Genomic DNA, 18,017 nt, shown 5'->3' with positions numbered 1-18,017 from the left:
TAAACCAAGCTGGTCATGTATTTACAGAGATCTGCTTGCTTCTGCCTCCTGAGTGCTGGGATTAAAAGTGCAATATCACACCTACAGGAGTTTGTTTCATTTTGTTCTGTTTTTGTTTGTTTGTTTGTTTGTTTTGATTTTTGAAGACAGGGTTTCTTTGTGTAACAGTTCTGGCTGCCCTGAAACTCACTTTGTAGGCCAGGTTGGCCTTGAACTCACATGACTCTGCCTGCCTCTGCCTCCTGAGTTCTGGAATTAAAGGAGTGTACCACCACTGCCTGGCAAGGAGTTTTATCTTAAAATAAGTTAAAAAAAAAAAAAGCTACTGAAGACACTGGGTAAATGTTGGTTCCCTGGCATGGCCATTGTTGTCCTACAGGGGCCCTGGATCTTGCTGGCAGCTGATGAGGCAATGGGAGGAGTCAGGAGGATCAATTAAAGCAGGAATCTTATATAAATGGTTCTGGGCTGTATCTGATACTCTTGACTGGAAGCTGGTACAGAGTTGCCTTGATGGGAATTGGGCAGGATGAGCAGCATCCTCATCCAGGCTTTGCAGGATATGGAGAACTGAAAGCTGGAGAAAGACTTTACCTTGTTCACAGAGGTTAGTGAAGCAACATTAGGGCCCATGGCTCCTTCCATCTAGACCAACAGTTCTCAACCTGTGTGTCACGATCCCTTTGAGGGTGGAACAGCCCTTTCACAGGGGACACATATCAGTTATGCAGTAGCAAGGAAATAATTTAATGGTTGGGGTCACCACACATGAAGAACGGTATTAAAGGGTCACTGCATTAGAAAGGTTGAGAACCACTGATCTAGACCAAGGCCTGAGGAGTCCTTGCCATGTGTTGAGTCCAATATCCCCAATAACTCCCTAACCTAAGACCATCTGGGTACTTGAATGCCATCAGCCATTTTTCTCAATCGCGTTGGTAAAATGCTGGGGTTTCTAGTCAACGGTACAGAGTAAACTTGAACCCATTTAAGAGACCAGCTTAGTTGGCCCCCAGGCTTTAGACATGGGTGATGGACAGACAACTGGGAGGAGTCACAGCTGGTTGCATAGTAACAGAGAGTTCACACCCAAGGTTTCCATTCCCAGGAGGGAAGGGCAGCAGGCAGCTGTCCAGATCTAGTGCTCCAGGGAGCCCAACCAGTAGGGTTGTGGGGTCTTCCTTGGTGAGCTGGTACTCTACATCTACGTGGATGTACAGATACCTCATTAAGACCTGTGTGTTCCCTTTTCTCCCTTCCCCCCTTTTCTTTCCCTCCTCTCCCCTTCTTTTCACTCCTCCTCCCCAATCCCTCCTGTTTTCTGAGTGACGTTTGTGGATCCCTGGGATGACCCTGGGTTGTGGCCTCTACTCTACCATCTATCTATTCTTATTTTGTTTTTGTCTCACATGCATTGGTATTTGGTCTGCATGAGGATATTAGGTACCCTGGAACTGGAGTTACAAACAACTGTGAGCTGCTATGTAGGTGCTGGGAATTGAACTTGAGTGTTCTGGAAGAACAGCTAGTGTTCTTAACCGCTGAACCGTCTCTCCAGCTCCTTCTACTATCTATTCTTTTGTTTTTGTTTTTGTTTTTGTTGAGACAGGGTTTCTCTGTGTAGCTTTGGAGCCTATCCTGGCACTCGCTCTGGAGACCAGGCTGGCCTCGAACTCACAAAGATCCGCCTGCCTCTGCCTCCCGAGTGCTAGGATTAAAGGCATGCCACCAATGCCCGGCCCTCTACTATCTATTCTTAATGCATGATTTATACTTACTGTTGCTGTCATGGGTTTCACACCCACATATGGCGTTGCACACCAATCTCTTCTTAAAGGAGCAAAGGATCGGCATGGCCAATAAATGGAGTCTGTGTCTGAGGGCACCGCACATAGCAGATGCCTCTGTGACTAGTGCTGCTTCTCAGCAAGCACAGTCAGGACAACATCCTCAGCTCTGGGATGAGAGTGGATGAGGCGTCGGCTGTGCCCCCACCCCAGCACCAAGGCCCTGAGCTCCAGGCTGAAGGCCCATGGCTGAGGGGCTGCTGTAGCAGCTAGCCATATACAATCTGCTCACTGGGGGTGTGCTTTTCCTCTAGGTGAGTGAGAAAATGTAGCGGAGTAACATCTGCCAAGAGCTTGGCGTGGATACCCTGGCCCAGACGGAGCAGCTGCCCCTGGGCGTCTTTCTGGCCATCCAGCCTCACCATGTCAAAGAAGGGCGCCGGCAGCCGGGCCAAGGGGGACAAAGCAGAAGCACTCGCCGCATTGCAGGCTGCCAACGAAGAGCTGAGAGCCAAGCTCACGGATATCCAGATTGAGCTACAGCAGGAGAAAAGCAAGGTGGGCGCTTAAGCCTCTGCCCAGGTCCCCTGCCCCAGGTCCCCTGCTCCAGGTCCCCTGCCCCAGGTCCCTCGCCCCAGGTCCTCTGTCCTAAGCTCCTGCCCCTGGAGCCAAATGGCCTTGTAAAAAGGACAATGTGGCCAGGTCTCTGCAGAATTACCTGCTTCTTTATCCTGGTGAGTATCTTTGGGGAAGAGAATGGCAGATGGAGAGAGTTGGGAGTCCAGAATCCAGCAGGAGTGCCTGTAGAGACCCCTAACCAATGGGATATCTTTCCCACAGAGGCTGTATGCCGTGGGTCCCTGAGAGCCTTGTCAAATGGCACAGTCCTGGGGCCAACACTGATTTTCCCCTGAAGTACTCGTAATGGACTTGAACTAAACTAAACTTACTCAGGGTTCCACAACTTGTTTGTGAAGCCAGCCATGTGCCAAAACTGGCTGTGCATTGAAAAATAAACTACCCTCAGTATGCATGCAGGAAAACACGGGCCAGAAGCTGAGAGCCTCTTACTGTGGCTGAGCCACACTTGTAACCCCAGATGTTTCGCTTGCCCTCCTCCAAAGCATTTTGCAGATAGGTGAAGTGACTTGTTAGGGACCCAGAAGTAGCAGTATCTTCTGTTTATCTGTGACAACAAGGGTCTTTTCATATAAAGAATTTTGGGCCATGGAGATCACCAAGCAGAGTATTTCTGTCACATCCTCGGATACTCTGTCACCAACCCCACGCAGCGCATTACATGTGTTCTATGTGCAGTTTGTCAAAACAAACCCATCTCATGACATCCTGAGGATACCTTCACCTGCTTATAGCATTTCAGCTGCTTCTAAGTTCCAGCATCCCTGTCACTCATCTGGAACCCTGTGCACAAGACATCTAGCAGAACAGCTACTTGCAAGATTGACAGCAGTAACAAGGTATCCCTGGGCCTGTGTGGACACAGAGCCCACTGCAAGGACAGGTAGCCACAGGAAGACATCCCAGAAGTCAGATGTGCTTTGAGCCCTCAAGTGCCAATCAGTGGGAAGACATGAGCACAGCACACCACAGGGCATGCATCCCTGGACCCCGCTTGAGACCTCCTTCTCCAGGTGTCATGTGCACTTTGCCCCTTCCCTTTACAGCCCATACAGTAAATGAAGACACACATCAGAAGTAGCCCTCAAGTCTCCCACGAACTGTAGCTTCTCTCAGCATCTAGAAGCAAGACTGTTGGAAACTGTCAGGAATGCATGTGGATCTCATGGCCCCACCCACTTACTAGAGAAATATTTGCTTAAAACAAAAACAACTTGAGGAAGGACTGGCTTATTTTGGTTCCCAGTTTGAAGGTACAATCCATCACAGTGGGGAAGGCAGGGTGGCAGGAGCTTGAGACTGCTGTCCCCTCTGCATCCACAGTCAGGAAGCAGAGAGATGAATGCTGGCTCACAACTTGCTTTCCCTTTTATTCAGGCCAGGACCCCAGCACACAGAAGGGTGCCACCCAGTTTTAGGATGGATCTTCTGACCCTAAATAACTCAATCTAGAAACTCCTTCCCAGGCATGTATGAAGGTTTGTCTCTTAGGTGAGTCTAGATCCTGCCAAGTTGACAATATTAATATCACAGTCATGGCCAGCTAGGAAGTAAAGTATGAATTTTAACATTACAGTCACTAGCAACGTTAGTTCTTAGTCTTTCTGGAGTTTGTCCTCTATAGGTGTCAAAACTAAGATTTTAATCTCACTGCAAGATAGAACTAGCCATAGAACTGTGTATCTGTCTAGTTTTCAAAAGATTCCAGATTCTTTTGAAACTTCTGGTGGATAAGGAAAACCACTAGATGGCCAGGGAGACCCTTCCTAGGTAAGTAAACTCCCCATAGACCTGTAAGCATGTCTGGAAGAGACATATAGCTCCTTGAGCCACCTGGAATGCCACTGGGCCTGGTGGTCCCCATGCCTCACCAGTGGTCAGGGCAGCTAGACATGTGCTGTGGGTTGGGACACAGGCATGACACTCCAAGGAGTACTACTTCCCTGGCAGAGTCTGAGCCTTCACAACACCAAGGGAAGACCCCGATCGAGGCCCACTGACAAAAGGGCACAGATGCGGGTTTTATGAAATCACTTCCACTGGGTAATGTCATCTTGGTTTGGACCTAGCAACCCAAATGTCTCAGTTGTGATCCTAGCCTAATGCCCAGTGCAGGCTGCTTTCTTTGTCTGGGATTTGTGTACTGGTGCCCTGCAACAACAATTTCTTACTCTTCGATGTCCAGGGTCAAGTGTGGAAGGAAGCCAGAAACTGCAGCAGCTAAAAGCTAAGCACCTCAGACCTCACCAACAGCTGACTTCTTGAGGAGCAGTGAGTGTATTAAGGCTTGTCAGAGAAGAACAGGAGGCCACCAAATCAAACAGGACCTTTCTCAGGCTCACACAGTGGGGGCTGGGCAGTTCAATAATGGCTGTCTGCCATCTGCACACTGGAGAGGCTGAGAACCTGGAAGGGCTATGAAGCCAGGTGCCTCTCTCAGCAGCGCTAATTAGTGCTGCACTGAAGCCTGGAAATTCTTGGGAATTCAGTCTATGTAGGAAGGTTAAAGAAGCTGGACACTGAGGCCAGTAGAGAATGGCACCAGAGGGGATAGGTGTGCACACTCAGAAGTCAAACAGGCAGGCAACACTGTTTTGCCTTGGACTGTGTGGGGTTTGAATAAGAATGTCTCCACCACCACCACCACCACCACCACCACCCCCCTCCTGGCCTACAATAGGCTCATAGGTTTGAATGCTTGGTCACCAGGGAGTGGCACTACTTGAAAGGATTAGGAGGTGTGGTCTTGTTGGAGGAAGTGTGTCACTGGGAGTGGGCTCTGAGGTTTCAGGATCCCAGTCAGGCTCAATGGCTCTGGTCTTCCTGCTACAGGGGGATATGGATGTAGAACCCTCAGCTACTTTTCCAGCATCATGTTTGCCTGTGTGCTGCCATGCTCCCTGCCACGATGATAATGAACTAAACCTCTGAAACTGTTACCAAGCCCCAATCAAATGTGTTTCTTACATAAGAGTTGCTGTGGCCAGCCAGGCAATGGTGGTGCACGCCTTTAATCCCAGCACTTGGCAGACAGAGGTAGGCAGATCTCTGTGAGTTCAAGGCCAGCCTGGTTTACAGAGTAAGTTCCTGGACAGCCAAAGCTACACAGAGAAACCCTGTCTTGAAAAACAAAAAACAAAACAAAACAAAATGAAAAAAAAAATTCAAGTGGGATGTGCCACTTTTATTTTTTTAAAGACATATCTCACTATGTAGTCCTGGCTTGTCTGGAACTCACTATGTAGACCAGACTGCTAGTTTAGAATTCACAATAATCTACCTGCCTTTGTTTCCTAAAGTCTGGGATTAAAGGGGTGAGCCACCATACCAGACCACCACTCATTTGTGGTTTTTTAAAACAGAATTTCTCTCTGTAACAGTCCTGGCTGTCCTGGAACTCACTTTGTAGACCAAGCTGTCCTCAAACTCACAGAGATCTACCTGCCTCTGCCTCCCAAGTGCTGGAATTAAAGGTGTTCGAGGCCAGCTTGGTCTATAGAGCAAGCTCCAGGACAGCCTCCAAGCCTACAGAGAAACCCTGTCTTGAAAAACAAAACAAAACAAAACAAAACAAAAAACCCTCTGTAACTCAATAGGTATGCCTTACATCTAAGCCCCCGAATTTTAGGCAGCATTGTCTGGTTCTGATAGTGGCTGACACACTCACTGTCCTGCTTAGGAAATATCTGCTTCTGTTCAGGACAGATACAATTTTCAGTTTGAATATTTCCTATAGCCTTAGATCCAGGAGGCTGAACGCACATTGACAGATAGTTCAAAGCACCAGCAGGCTACTGTGGGAGGGGCTGGAGAGGCAGCATGAGGAGTTGGGAGGGTGGAGAAGACAGCAGCTAGTACCCTGTGCCCTGGATGGACCCAGGCAGAGGTGTGACTATGCGGGTGAGCATGCAAGCAGGACAGTGCCCAGGTTTTGGCCTAAGGCACTGAGAGAAGTCTGGATGAGGAGTTTGTAGGGGGATCCAGAGCTGTGGTTTGGCAGGTGCCTGGGGGAACAAAATAGCCAAGTAGAAACCATCAACTGGACAGCTAAGTATCTATCTGTCCACCATTCCTTGGGGGAGCACTGGACCTGGGTGGGTGTGGGAGTTACCAGGTGTTGGAAGATGCCAATTTGAAAGTATATAGGAAGAAGGGGACCCAGTGCCAAGTGTGGGGCTTCAGGTGGTTGGCAGTGAAGGAAGACAAGCACCAGGGGAGCCAGATGGTGCTGGCAGTGTTGGAACTTTCTTTGTGTCTTCGTTTTCAAGTTACATGCCCGATGAGCACATAACCTGTGCTTTTCTACTGATTATAGTGCTCAGTCACGGCTGATCTTGTGTTTGTGTCTGCACAGTCCCAGGTGGCTGTTTTTTCACAACACTTGATGTCAAAGTCTCGAACTTAAAAAGAGGGAACTTGCAAATGTTTCCCTGGAGAAACATGTGCATACTATTCTGGGCTTTAACGCTTCTGTGTTCATGGAGTGGGAAAAATATTCCCACAAGGAGCTTTGGAGATAGCCGGGGATCAAATAGGATTCTCCTTATTGCCCAGAGCTGTGGCTCCTTCTGCATGGAGTAGACAAACTGGTTTCCCTGACCCTGCCAGAGGACAGCTTTGTTCTGTACATATATCAGACAAAGCCATGCCCTCAGATATCTGGGTGTAATTCCCTCTATTCTTCATGCCATGTCTCTCTGCAATTCTGTCTGATTTTCCTACTTTCCTCAGTCTTCACAATGAGACAGAAAAAAAGCCTTTGGGTCTGTAGATCCATTACTGCAATGTGGGTAGGCTTTTCTTTTAATTATTTTATATGTATGGGTGTTTTGTTTGCATGTATTTCTGTGCATCACAGGCATGACTGGTACCCTTGGAAATCAGGGAGCTACAGTTAAAGATGATTGTGAGCCACCATGTGGGTGCTGGGAATTGAGCAGCCACTTTTCTTAACTGCTGAGCCATCTCTCCAGCCCTATGGCTATGTCCTGAGGTTGCGACCTTCACACCTTTTTGTTGAAGATAGCATGGCCTACAGTAAGAAATGTGCCTGCCTCGTGATTGCAACACTGCACACACCTAGTCTCAAAGCATTTGTCACCTAAATTCATGGCCTACTAATAATCTTGACCCGATTTTAGCAAATCAAGCTTCTCTCCTTTCTAGAAGTCACTAATCCAGCTCAGGGGACTGTAGACAATGACCAGAAACTCCAAGGAGTTTTAACCTGTCTCTAGTTTTCAAGTTCCGGGCAGCTGGTTGGGTTAACCCCCTTAGAAGGTGCTGAAAACAGTGGAGCAGGTGCCTTGCTTTGCCGGTGACTCCACAGCAGGTACCAGGACATGAGAGATGCAGCCAGGTTTCCATTACAGTGATTCCTGAGAATGTCTGTAGGAGATTTCTCTTGAACTTGTTGGTTCAGAAGAACCTTTCCCTGTGCCAAAGTCATCAAGACACTTTCCTATGCTTTCTCATAGAAGTTCTCTTTCTCTCTTTTGAGTATGTATGCACATATGCATGTATAGGACATATATGTGGGCATGTGTATGCGTGCATGTGTGTTCACCTGTGTATGTAAGACCAAGGTTGACACAAGTATCTTTCTCAGTTGCTCTCTATCTTAGATATTGAGGTCTCTCACTTGAACCCAGAGTTCACTGATTAGGTTAGTCTAGCTTGCTCTTTGCCCCAGGGGTCCTCTGTAATTCCAAGCAGTAGGATTGTGGGTGCTGGTTATACAACCTCTGGTCTTCTGGCATTTGTAGCAGTGCTGAACCTACTGAGCCATCTCCCTAGCCTGTCTCCTAGAAATCCTATATTTTGCCTTCCACATATCCAAAACTCTCCTAGAGTTGACTTTTGGGGCTCATGCAAGTAGTGACTGAATCTTCCATATGAACGTGGAATAGCCCTGGAGCCACATATTTACTTATTTTTTTAAATTTTTGTTTTATTTTAGGGGGTTATAATATAGTTAAATAATTTCCCTTCCTTTCCATCTGTCCACATATTTATTTTTTAAAGGCTATAACACAGAGCATGGAGGACATCCATATATGATCTCAGCACTTGGGCTGGGGAGTCAGGAAGATGGCAAGTTCCAGGCCAGCCTACAACACCTAGCAAGACCCTGCTGATAAAGACAGAAATGACTTTGTGCCCTGCACTACAGCACATTTGTATAACCAGCAGAAGACACTTGTGTGTGAGTCCATGCCAAGGCAGCACTTCTGGCTGCATCCCCACGTCATGTGACTCTGCAGTCCTGCTTTGCTTTGACAGCACAGTAGTGCCCTAGGCTTGAGCCTGGCCCTCTGTTTTTGTTTTGTTTTGTTTTGTTTTTTTCCTGTTTATCCTCTTGCCTCTGGCATTACTGCAAGAAAGATGTATCTGGATCAGCTACCATTCCCAAGAGAAGTGCCTTTTAGTAGCTAGCTGCACCAGCCCCCATCATTGTGAGCCAGGGGTCTGTTTTCCCCAGCACCTGTCTGAGGCTAGTTCGGTTCCTAACTTTTCCACAGCAAGACTTGATTCTGTAGTGGGTGTGTTCTTGTTTTTCTCTTTTTCTTTTTCTTTTTCTTTCTTTTTTTTTTTTCTGGTGGGGGGTTGGTGGATTTTGAGACAGGGTTTCTCTGTGGCTTTGGAGGCTGTCCTGGAACTAGCTCTTGTAGACCAGGCTGGTCTCAAACTCACAGAGATCCGCCTGCCTCTGCCTCCTGAGTGCTGGGATCAAAGGCATGCGCCACCAGTGCCCGGCCTCTCTTTTTCTTAAAAGCTGCTTTAGGGAGTCTTTGTCTATGCATTTCCAAACAAATCTCAGAATGTACTTGTTAACTCCTGCTTTCTTAGCGTTCCCGTGGATTGGGTTGCATTGAATTTATAGGTCATTTTGGGGAAAGCAGACTTCTTTATAATTTTGGGCATTTGAGTTTATGAACAGGACTGATTCTGTTTATTTAGCCCTTTCGAATTCCTAACAGGCTGTAGCACGGGGGTCCTGGGTGTGTTTCTTAGCTTGTATTCACAGGCTTTTGATCACCTGATATATGGTACATCCTAGAATTTTTATACCTAATGACACTGAAATCTAATTGATTTGTTCACATTTGAACTGCTTGTCTCTTGTCACATATATCCAACCAATCTTTAAACACACTCATTTTGTCAGGATGTAGGAGTGGCACAAGCCGGCAAAGGAACATGCCCCTAGTGAGGGGACATGCCCCTGGCATGCAGGTGTGCAAAATAACAGTGGTTTTCCAACCCAATAGATAGTTCTTAGACACACCACATGCCAATCTGTTCAAATTAGAACCATCAACTAATCACAGAACACAACTCTGACTCATCCTATAGCCTAGTGGGGGATGCTCTGGACTATTCTGATGAGCAGAGGTCACGTAAGGACAGACAGACAGACAGACAGACAGACACACACACACACACACACACACACACACACACACACACACACACCCCATGGGTGACCAGAGAGACAGCTGAACTCCTCCCTGACTAATGGCAGATGAAGGCCTCAGCAGAAGCCACCTATCATCCCTGTTGCTCATTTGGGCCTTTCCAGGGCAAACCTTTGCATGGCAGTTTTTAAAATTATTATTATTATTATTATTATTATTATTATTATTATTATTATTATCATCATCTCCCAACCATCGTTGGTGAGATTAAAACAGACAGACCATGGGTGCAGATGTGGCAGATGGGTTGAGGTGTGTGTGTTCTGTTTGGTGTCTGTTCTTATACAGGAATCAGTCCTCAGAGAGGTGACCAGTAAAGATGACCTTGGACTCTAGAGCACTCATAGTTGAAGGCTCACAGACTCTTTCCATAAAAACATTCAGAGAACATGTCCTTTCCAACATAAAAGTGGCTAATTAAGAGTCACTTTTGAGCTGGGCATTGGTGGCGCACGCCTTTCATCCCAGCACTCAGGAATCAGAGGCAGGCGGATCTCTGTGAGTTCGAGGCCAGCCTGGTCTCCAGAGTGAGTGTCAGGATAGGCTCCAAAGCTACACAGAGAAACCCTGTCTCGAAAAACCAACCAAACAAACAAACAAAAAAGAGTCACTTTTCTCACCCTGACTGTCTGTCTAATTTAAAACCTCAAAACCTTCAAGCTGTCTGCAGGGCTCCCCAGCATTGTTAACTATTATTTGAGAGCCATAAATACTTTTGTAACATGAATACAGATGGCTGATGCATCTGTAAACAACTGTGCTAGGAGCCCCTGCAGGATGAGATGTGGATTCCTGGGGGTATGGCACCCTCCCTACGGTGGGAAGTGGTCATCCCAAGAGAATCCCCGCACCATGTCTGACACAGGACCCCTGCACTTTTAGTTCAGATAGCCACACCTTCCAGTATGCTGGCCCTCAAGTCCATGTAGCAGTTTGTTGCTAGACCTATATACTGCTTGGAAAACATTTACTTTTAGATTTATTTTTATGTGTTTTGCATGCATACATGTATGTGCCCTGTATGAATGTAGTGTCCACAGAGGTCAAAATGGGGTGCCAGGTTCACTGGAACTAAAGTTAGACAGTTGTAAGCTACCATGTGGGTGCTGGGAATTGAACCTGGATCCTCTGGAAGACCAGCTAGTGCTCTAACCACCAAACCATCTCTCCAGCCCCTTAAGGAGACCTTTCCATCTAAAAGGGAGCCTAAGGTATCAATCCTCAGTATGAGGCAGAGACAGTGTGCTGACAGCTGTAAAGCCAAAGGTCATGGGCTAGCACTGAGAAGTTCTTGGCTATTTCCTTACCTTTGTGCACACTGGTGCAAATGTTGTGTGTGTGTGTGTGGTTTCTCTCAAGGCTGTAAGTCTCAGGTAGTCAAACTGAACCACTGACCTACAGTCCCTGAATTCTAATCTGAGAGGATTAATGGGCAAGGATTGGTAGAAAATGGCTAAACTGGACGGAGACAGGGAGAATTATTCTAAGCAGCTATGAGTACCTACTATGAAGCTATCACTTAACTTTTCTCCATACAAGACAGATAACTGGATTAGAAAGTCCAGAAACTGACCTGAGTTGCATCTAGTGGCTGCTTTTGTAAACAGAGAGGCAGGAGATGTCAGGAGAGTGCAGTGCGCTAGTCATGTTTGGTGTATAACTTCACAGGCTCAGAGAGGGTTTGGCTTCTGTAATTGGCTGAGTCTCAACCACTTGACTATAAGAGACAACTCATGTTGCATTGCAGTCTGCTGGAACATCCAGCCAGGCCAAAGTTCACTATATTCAGAGGTCCCTTTGGACCAAAATTTTCTGTTTAAAGGTTGTGTGGTGATTGTGTTACAGTTGTGTTTGTAGTATCACAGCCTTCAGTATCTGTAAGAAAAAAACCCTACAGATGAGGCTGGATAAGCTCAGTGGTTAAGAGCACTTACTGCTCTTGTGGAGGACTAGAGTTTGGTTTCCAGAACCCATGTCAGGTGGCTCACAACTGCCTATAACTCCAGCTCCAGGAATCTAGTGTCATCTTCTGGCATCTGCAAGTACTCACACACAGGCACATATGTGCATGTACACATAACATATTTTAAAAAAAAAAACATGGAAACATGAGAGGTAGTCTAGAAGTTCAACAGTGAGACAATAGCCTTGTGAATATGTGATGGAATGTTAAGAAGCAGTTTCAGCCGGCTGTGGTGGCGCACACATTTAATCCCAGCACTTGGGAGGCAGAAGCATGTGGATCTGTGTGAGTTTTGAGGCCAGCCTGGTCTACAGAGCTAGTTCCAGGATAGCCAGGGCTGTTACACAGAGAAACCCTATCTTGAAAAACAAAACAGAAGAAGAAGAAGAAGAAGAAGAAGAAGAAGAAGAAGAAGAAGAAGAAGAAGAAGAAGAAGAAGAAGTTATTTCAGTTTCTAAAACGTAAATGAAGCATGAGCCTAATTGGTCTTAACAATAAAAATCGGGAGCCAAATATTAGGGGGCGAAAGCTGAAGGATCAAAGAAGCAGAGCAGCCAGTCACTAGAGTTCTTCTATGAATCTCAGACCGAAAAGCCCAGATCCTCTCTGCACCCCACATTATCACTTCCTGTCTCCTGTCTATACAGACCTCCATATCTCTATGGTTAACTAGTGGCTAGCTCCACCCTCTGATCTCCAGGCAAGCTTTGTCAGAAGCCAAACAAAATATCACACAGCACAAAAGTGGTTTTCATGTGATTTTTCTATAGCTGGCTACACTGAACACCTTGACTGGGGAAGAGGGAAAGGAAAGTACACAATGAAACATCCCTGGTGCTTATTTCTGAGAAATGTAATTTAGGAACATCTCATATCAGATGGGGCGGGGCTGTGACCTTCAAGGCAAAACAATGGTTCCTAGCCTTCTCCTACCACTCCCTCAGCTGCCACACAGCCACTGGGGCCTTGCATACTTTGAGTCTCTGTGTCCTCTAGAGTTGACTCCCCAGCAGAGAAGGAGTGAGGCACGTGGTGGTTGTCTACCTGGAAATGAGCCGATTTCCTAGCCAGTCATGCTGGGATGGATGCTGAGCTGTCCATCTGTAGAGGCGGGGCCTACAGCCTCTACAGTGCTGATGTGGTGAGAACATGAGCAGCACCAGACACATGGAGGAAGTGGCCACACATGTAAAGCACCAAGGGAGCCTAGCAGGCCCCACTACCAGGAAAGGGGTTCTACTGTGGAAGCCAAGTATCTTTTAAATGGGATTTTTAAAAAAGTAGATATGATGGTAACTGCCTGTAATACTGATACCCAGGAAGCTAAGGCAGGAGGCCAACCTGGGCTATCTGACTGAGTCTCTGCCTTGAAATTATATGTGTGTATACATACATAATGTATGCATGAGTCCAAATTTTATGTATATACATACATACACACATATAAGATATAAAAAACAAAGGGCTGTGTGGAGCAATGGGAATATCCCTCCAGTTTTCCAGGCCACACCAGAGAGCCATGAGGACAAAGGACTCCAGAAATGGCAGGTGAGAAGCTCAGCCCTGTGAAGTTGGTCATCTGGAAAACTTTCAGTTAGCCCCTGCCTTACCCCATCCCTGGAGTGTACTGAGGAGGTAGAGTGAGAGTGGGGATGGGTTCAAATGTCAGATGACCATTGGAGAGTCTCAGATCACATCCAGTTAGTGTAGGGAGAGAAAATGAACAAGAAACAGAGAAATGCCCCTAAGAATGGTGAAAGCACATCACAGAAACTCATGCAGAAGAAGCTATGAAGGTTATGCACAGTGGACCTGAAAGACATCAAAAAACAAAAACAAAACAAAACAAAACAAAACAAAAACAAACAAAAAAGTGTAAGACAGGACATGAATCCAAGTCAGAAAACTGTATAGCAGGACTCACAAATTAGAAATTTCAGAAGTATAGATCTAGAAGGAACATGAGCATATAGACCCAACAAATAATACCTTATGCGGAATTGAAGGAGAATTTAAGAGAAAATATAGATAAAATAAAAAAAGCTTAAAATAGGTAAATACTGAAGATGAGCAAACTCTAACATAAAGACAGTAGGGGTCCCTGAAGATGATGGAGACATAAAAAAAATACAGAAATATGCACTTGAGAAAAATGTGGCTATGCTTTAAAAGGAAGCTAAGGGCTGCTGTGATGGCTCAGAGGGTAAGAGCACTTGCCACCAAGACTGACAACCTGAGTTGGAACCCAGAACCCACATGGTGGAAAGACAGAACCAATTCCTACACATTGTCATTTGACTTTCACACTTGCAACGTAGCATGTGCCTATTGCCCAAATAAATAAGTAAATAAATGTAATTTTAAATTTATTTATTTACTCGTAGTATGTGCGCGAATTTGAAAGAGTTTATATGCACCACGTATGTGCAAGAGCCAGTGGAGACCAGAAGAGGCTATTGGGTTCTCCTGGCACTGGAGTTACAGGCAGTTTTGAGCCTCAATATGGGTGCTAAGACTCCAGCCTGGGTTCTCTGAAAGGGCAGGGAACTTTCTTAACTTTTGAGACACAAAAAAGACTTTTTAAAAGGAAACTGCTTATTGAGAGAGCATGCATGAAACCAAGACCCAGACCAGCAACCCCAGAGTGTACTGTAGTAACCCGAAAGAAACCACGGGTGCCAGTGCACGCTGTGTGTGAAGCAAAGGAAACTGACTACGCGGTGATTGAGGGACAGCAGAAAGCAGCTATGAATGGAGAGGAGAGTGAGCAGCAAGCGTACGCTGAGGGGTTTGTGTCTGGTAAAGCCTGCATTCAGTTGCAGAGGGGACATCATGCAAGACTTCAGATGGCATCATTCCTATAGCTGCTCCTAAGGACTCTGCAGACACCGAGTGGACAGGGACACCAACCCGGTGGAGCCCAGAGCCCCTCTGTGAGTTAGACCCCAGTGAAGGCATAGGGCTTGTGCTTAGGGCAGCCTGCCAGGCTTGACCTGTATACATCCATTAGACATTATGAGGTATTTTTGAGATTTAGAAAGTACTTTGAGATTCCTCAGGGCGGGGGTGGGGGTGGGGGATGAAAGTATCAAGGGAGAATGCTAGAGCTGGTCGCACAGTGAGGGTGCAAGTACACAATGGGGGCAAATGGAAAGTGCAAGAATACCAGCCATTCATGGTTATCACACCCAGTGGTGTCAGTATCAAAGCTACCTAGTCCTGAAACGGTTGTCTATGTGATGTGGGTATGGGTGATTACATCACCTCCTGATTCCTTGAGAACAAAAGTGCTCAGTGTGAAAGAGCAGAGATTCAGCTGTGGGCAGGGCGCTAGGCAGAAGCTCTGTGGTCCTGACTGTGCATGTGATATTAACACACACACACACACACACACACACACACACACACACACACACACACACACACCAGTAACCTATCCAAGAGGAATGAACAATCCTAGGGCCATGACTGCGGCCTTGAAATATCACTTTCTATGGAAAATGAAAAGCAGTCAGAACAACTAGAGATAAGCAAAACAAACCGGATGGTGCCACATCCCACGGATTGGGAAAACTACTAGGGTCTCAACAAGAGGATCCAAGAGCCTTCTGAAGAGGCATTCACTGGCCACAAATGGGACCAACACTCCAAGCCTCGCTGAAGATGAGGTTTGCAAGGGAACTGTTGACCATCAAGCATGCTTGAATCCGTGTGCTCCTCAGGAAACAGTTAGTTGGTACTCCATGGTTGGCAGGGAGCCAGTTTATTATCTCACAACTGAGCAATTAGAGGACAGAATCAATTATTTACCTTGTTTTTCCACCACAACCAAACAGCAGCTGAAGGAAGCCCCCGCCCCTCCAACCCTGAGTGAAGCAGCCTCCCTCCCATTACATGGTTCACATCTCACTGAAAGGCCAGAAGAACCAGCAAGAAAGGAGAGGCCATGCTATGAGAATCTGAGGAGGGCACTGGCAGGCATCAGTGGCTGCCCTGTGTCTGAGAAGGCTGTAGTGTTTCTCAAAGCAGCTCACACCCCTGATGCCAGTCTCTGCTTCTCTGTGAGAGTCAAATGTCTGTTTGTGAGGATTAATCTTGATTATGAACCTAGACAGAGAGACACTTCTGGGCATGTCTGTGAGGATGACCAGAGCCAGATGGCATGATGAACAGCAACTAAGAAGAAAAGAACCACTCTAAATGTGAATGGCATTTCCCAGCGGTCTTGGGGGCAGGCAAAGGAACAAAAGTGGAAGGCCAGCATTGTCTTATGCTCACATGGGCTTCTGTCCTCCATGAGGTCATTCACTCTGCTTCCTCACCTATCTCTCCCCAACTGTGATGCTCTTCCCCCACACACGCAGTCCTTGAAGCAGTGGAGCCAAGTGACCACGGACTGAAACCCCTGAAACTGTGAGCCAAGATGATCTGTTCTCCCCCAGAATGCCTGTCTTTAGCCAGCTTCCCAGAATTCCAGATCTAGTTACCTTTGATGTTGAGCCTTGAAGTTGCCTAGTGGCATTTCTCCAGGGCACAGAAGAATCTCCCAGGGCCTAACTTCTTCCCAGGTTCCTTGGCTGTCCCGGTGTTCCACTCTGCCACATGCTTTGTTGGAAGCTAGTGGCCCAGCATGGGCACTGTGGGTGCTTTGGGAGGGGCAGGAGAGGAGGGAGCTTCTGATGGCTGGATTTTAGACAAGCCTTCTACACATGGGGCACAGGTAAGATTCTTTTCTTCATGGCAAAGTCTCAGGCCCAGGACAGAAGTAAGCCCTTGTCTCCAGCAGCTTAATGGTGGAGACATTGGGCTGTTCGGCTCACACTGTTCACCACTCTCCGTAATCTCTGTGACACAGGATGCATTCATTTTCTCTTTGCCCATCCCCATTTGGGGCGTTCTCACAAGGTCTGAATATGTATCTGCTGAGAGAACAGAGGCAGGCTCTGGGTCCATAGACACTGGTGTTGGTTCTGGCACCACATCCCACTCAGGACGCGATGCACCCTCAGGGACTAACCCTCAGGAGAAGCTAGCTATTCCTGCCCCACCCCACCATTCATTCTTTCTTCCTTTAAACACATAGAATGTTCTGGATCATCTAAAGGATCCACGGAGGAAGAGAAGGACTTTCTTCAAATAATTGAGAAACACTATATGGTGGCTCACACCTGTAATCTCATCACCTCTGGGAGGCCAAAGCAGGAAGATTTCTGTGAGTTCAAGGCTAGCTTGGACAGCATAGTGTTAGCTCCAGACCAACCTCAGCTACAATGTGAGACCCTGTCTCAAAAAACTGAAAACAAACCCCAGCTGTTTCTTTTCTCTTACCTGGAATTCAGTTGGAACTGGAAAGGGAGGAGATGCACATTAAAGGGGGGCAGGGGAGGAGTGGGTGCCTGCTTGCTCTAGTTTCCAGTAACGGTCTGTTCAGCAAAGCAGAAGTCCACACTGTTAGATGGCTGCCTACTGCCCAGTGTGCAGGAGGGACAGTCGGGGGCCTGCTGGGCTGTAAGAGAACAATAGAGCTGCCAGCCCTGGGACCAGTTGTGTGAGTCAGTGTCACAAGCCTGTCCTGTAGGGAAGCAGCAGCAAATGACCCCTGAAAGTTGCCTCTGGTGTGGGAGGGAGAAAGGCCAGTCACAGAGGAAAATAAATCAGGAACAGTTTGGACCTTAAAGGTCCCCAAAGCCCCCTGGGTTAAACGCACTGTAAGTTAGAGGAGTCTTTTAAGTAGGCTTGTGCTGGGGAGACAGCTCAGTAGGAAAATGCTCGTTGTGCAAGCATAAGGACCTTAGGTGTACTTGGAGGTGGAGTGGACAGCTTTGCTGCTGTTTGGATGGTGGTGGGTAAGGAAAGTGGGAGCCTTGAAGATGACTCCAGCAAGATTCTCCCCAGAGAATATAAGGAGAAGAAATAGAAGATGGGGGAACATGCAAAGATTAAATAGACACTGGCACAGGAAGGACTCACTATGGACTCATGGTTGGCTGCTATGGAAAAGTGGTATGTGGGAAATACCAGTCATTTCAGAACAAATGGTGTCCACTATGAGGATGAGAGACTTGAAGGCAATCAAGACCTGGGGAGGCCTGTTTGAACAAATTCAGTACAGAATGACTGTTTTAAGGTTCCAGCAGGAAGAAGGTGGCT

At 46.9% G+C, this 18,017-nt stretch overlaps 1 protein-coding gene across 3 annotated transcripts in view; it reads left to right on the top strand.

Moving 5' to 3' along the window:
- Positions 1-2,109: 2,109 nt before the first annotated feature.
- Jakmip3 (Janus kinase and microtubule interacting protein 3) overlaps positions 2,110-18,017 on the top strand; it is a 60,100-nt gene continuing 44,192 nt past the window's right edge. For 2 of the 3 annotated variants that reach the window (XM_035441284.1, XM_035441283.1), the window contains exon 1: positions 2,211-2,345. In XM_035441284.1, coding sequence (XP_035297175.1) covers positions 2,211-2,345 — 135 coding nt within the window. Of the gene's footprint in view, positions 2,346-18,017 lie in introns of all 3 variants that reach the window. The other variant, XM_035441282.1, reaches the window with a different exon arrangement.

The sequence above is a fragment of the Cricetulus griseus genome, chromosome 3 (assembly GCF_003668045.3).
Source record: "Cricetulus griseus strain 17A/GY chromosome 3, alternate assembly CriGri-PICRH-1.0, whole genome shotgun sequence".
Lineage (NCBI taxonomy): Eukaryota > Metazoa > Chordata > Mammalia > Rodentia > Cricetidae > Cricetulus > Cricetulus griseus.
Note: the sequence above shows the minus strand (reverse complement) of the source record. Positions and strands in the feature narration are given on the sequence as shown.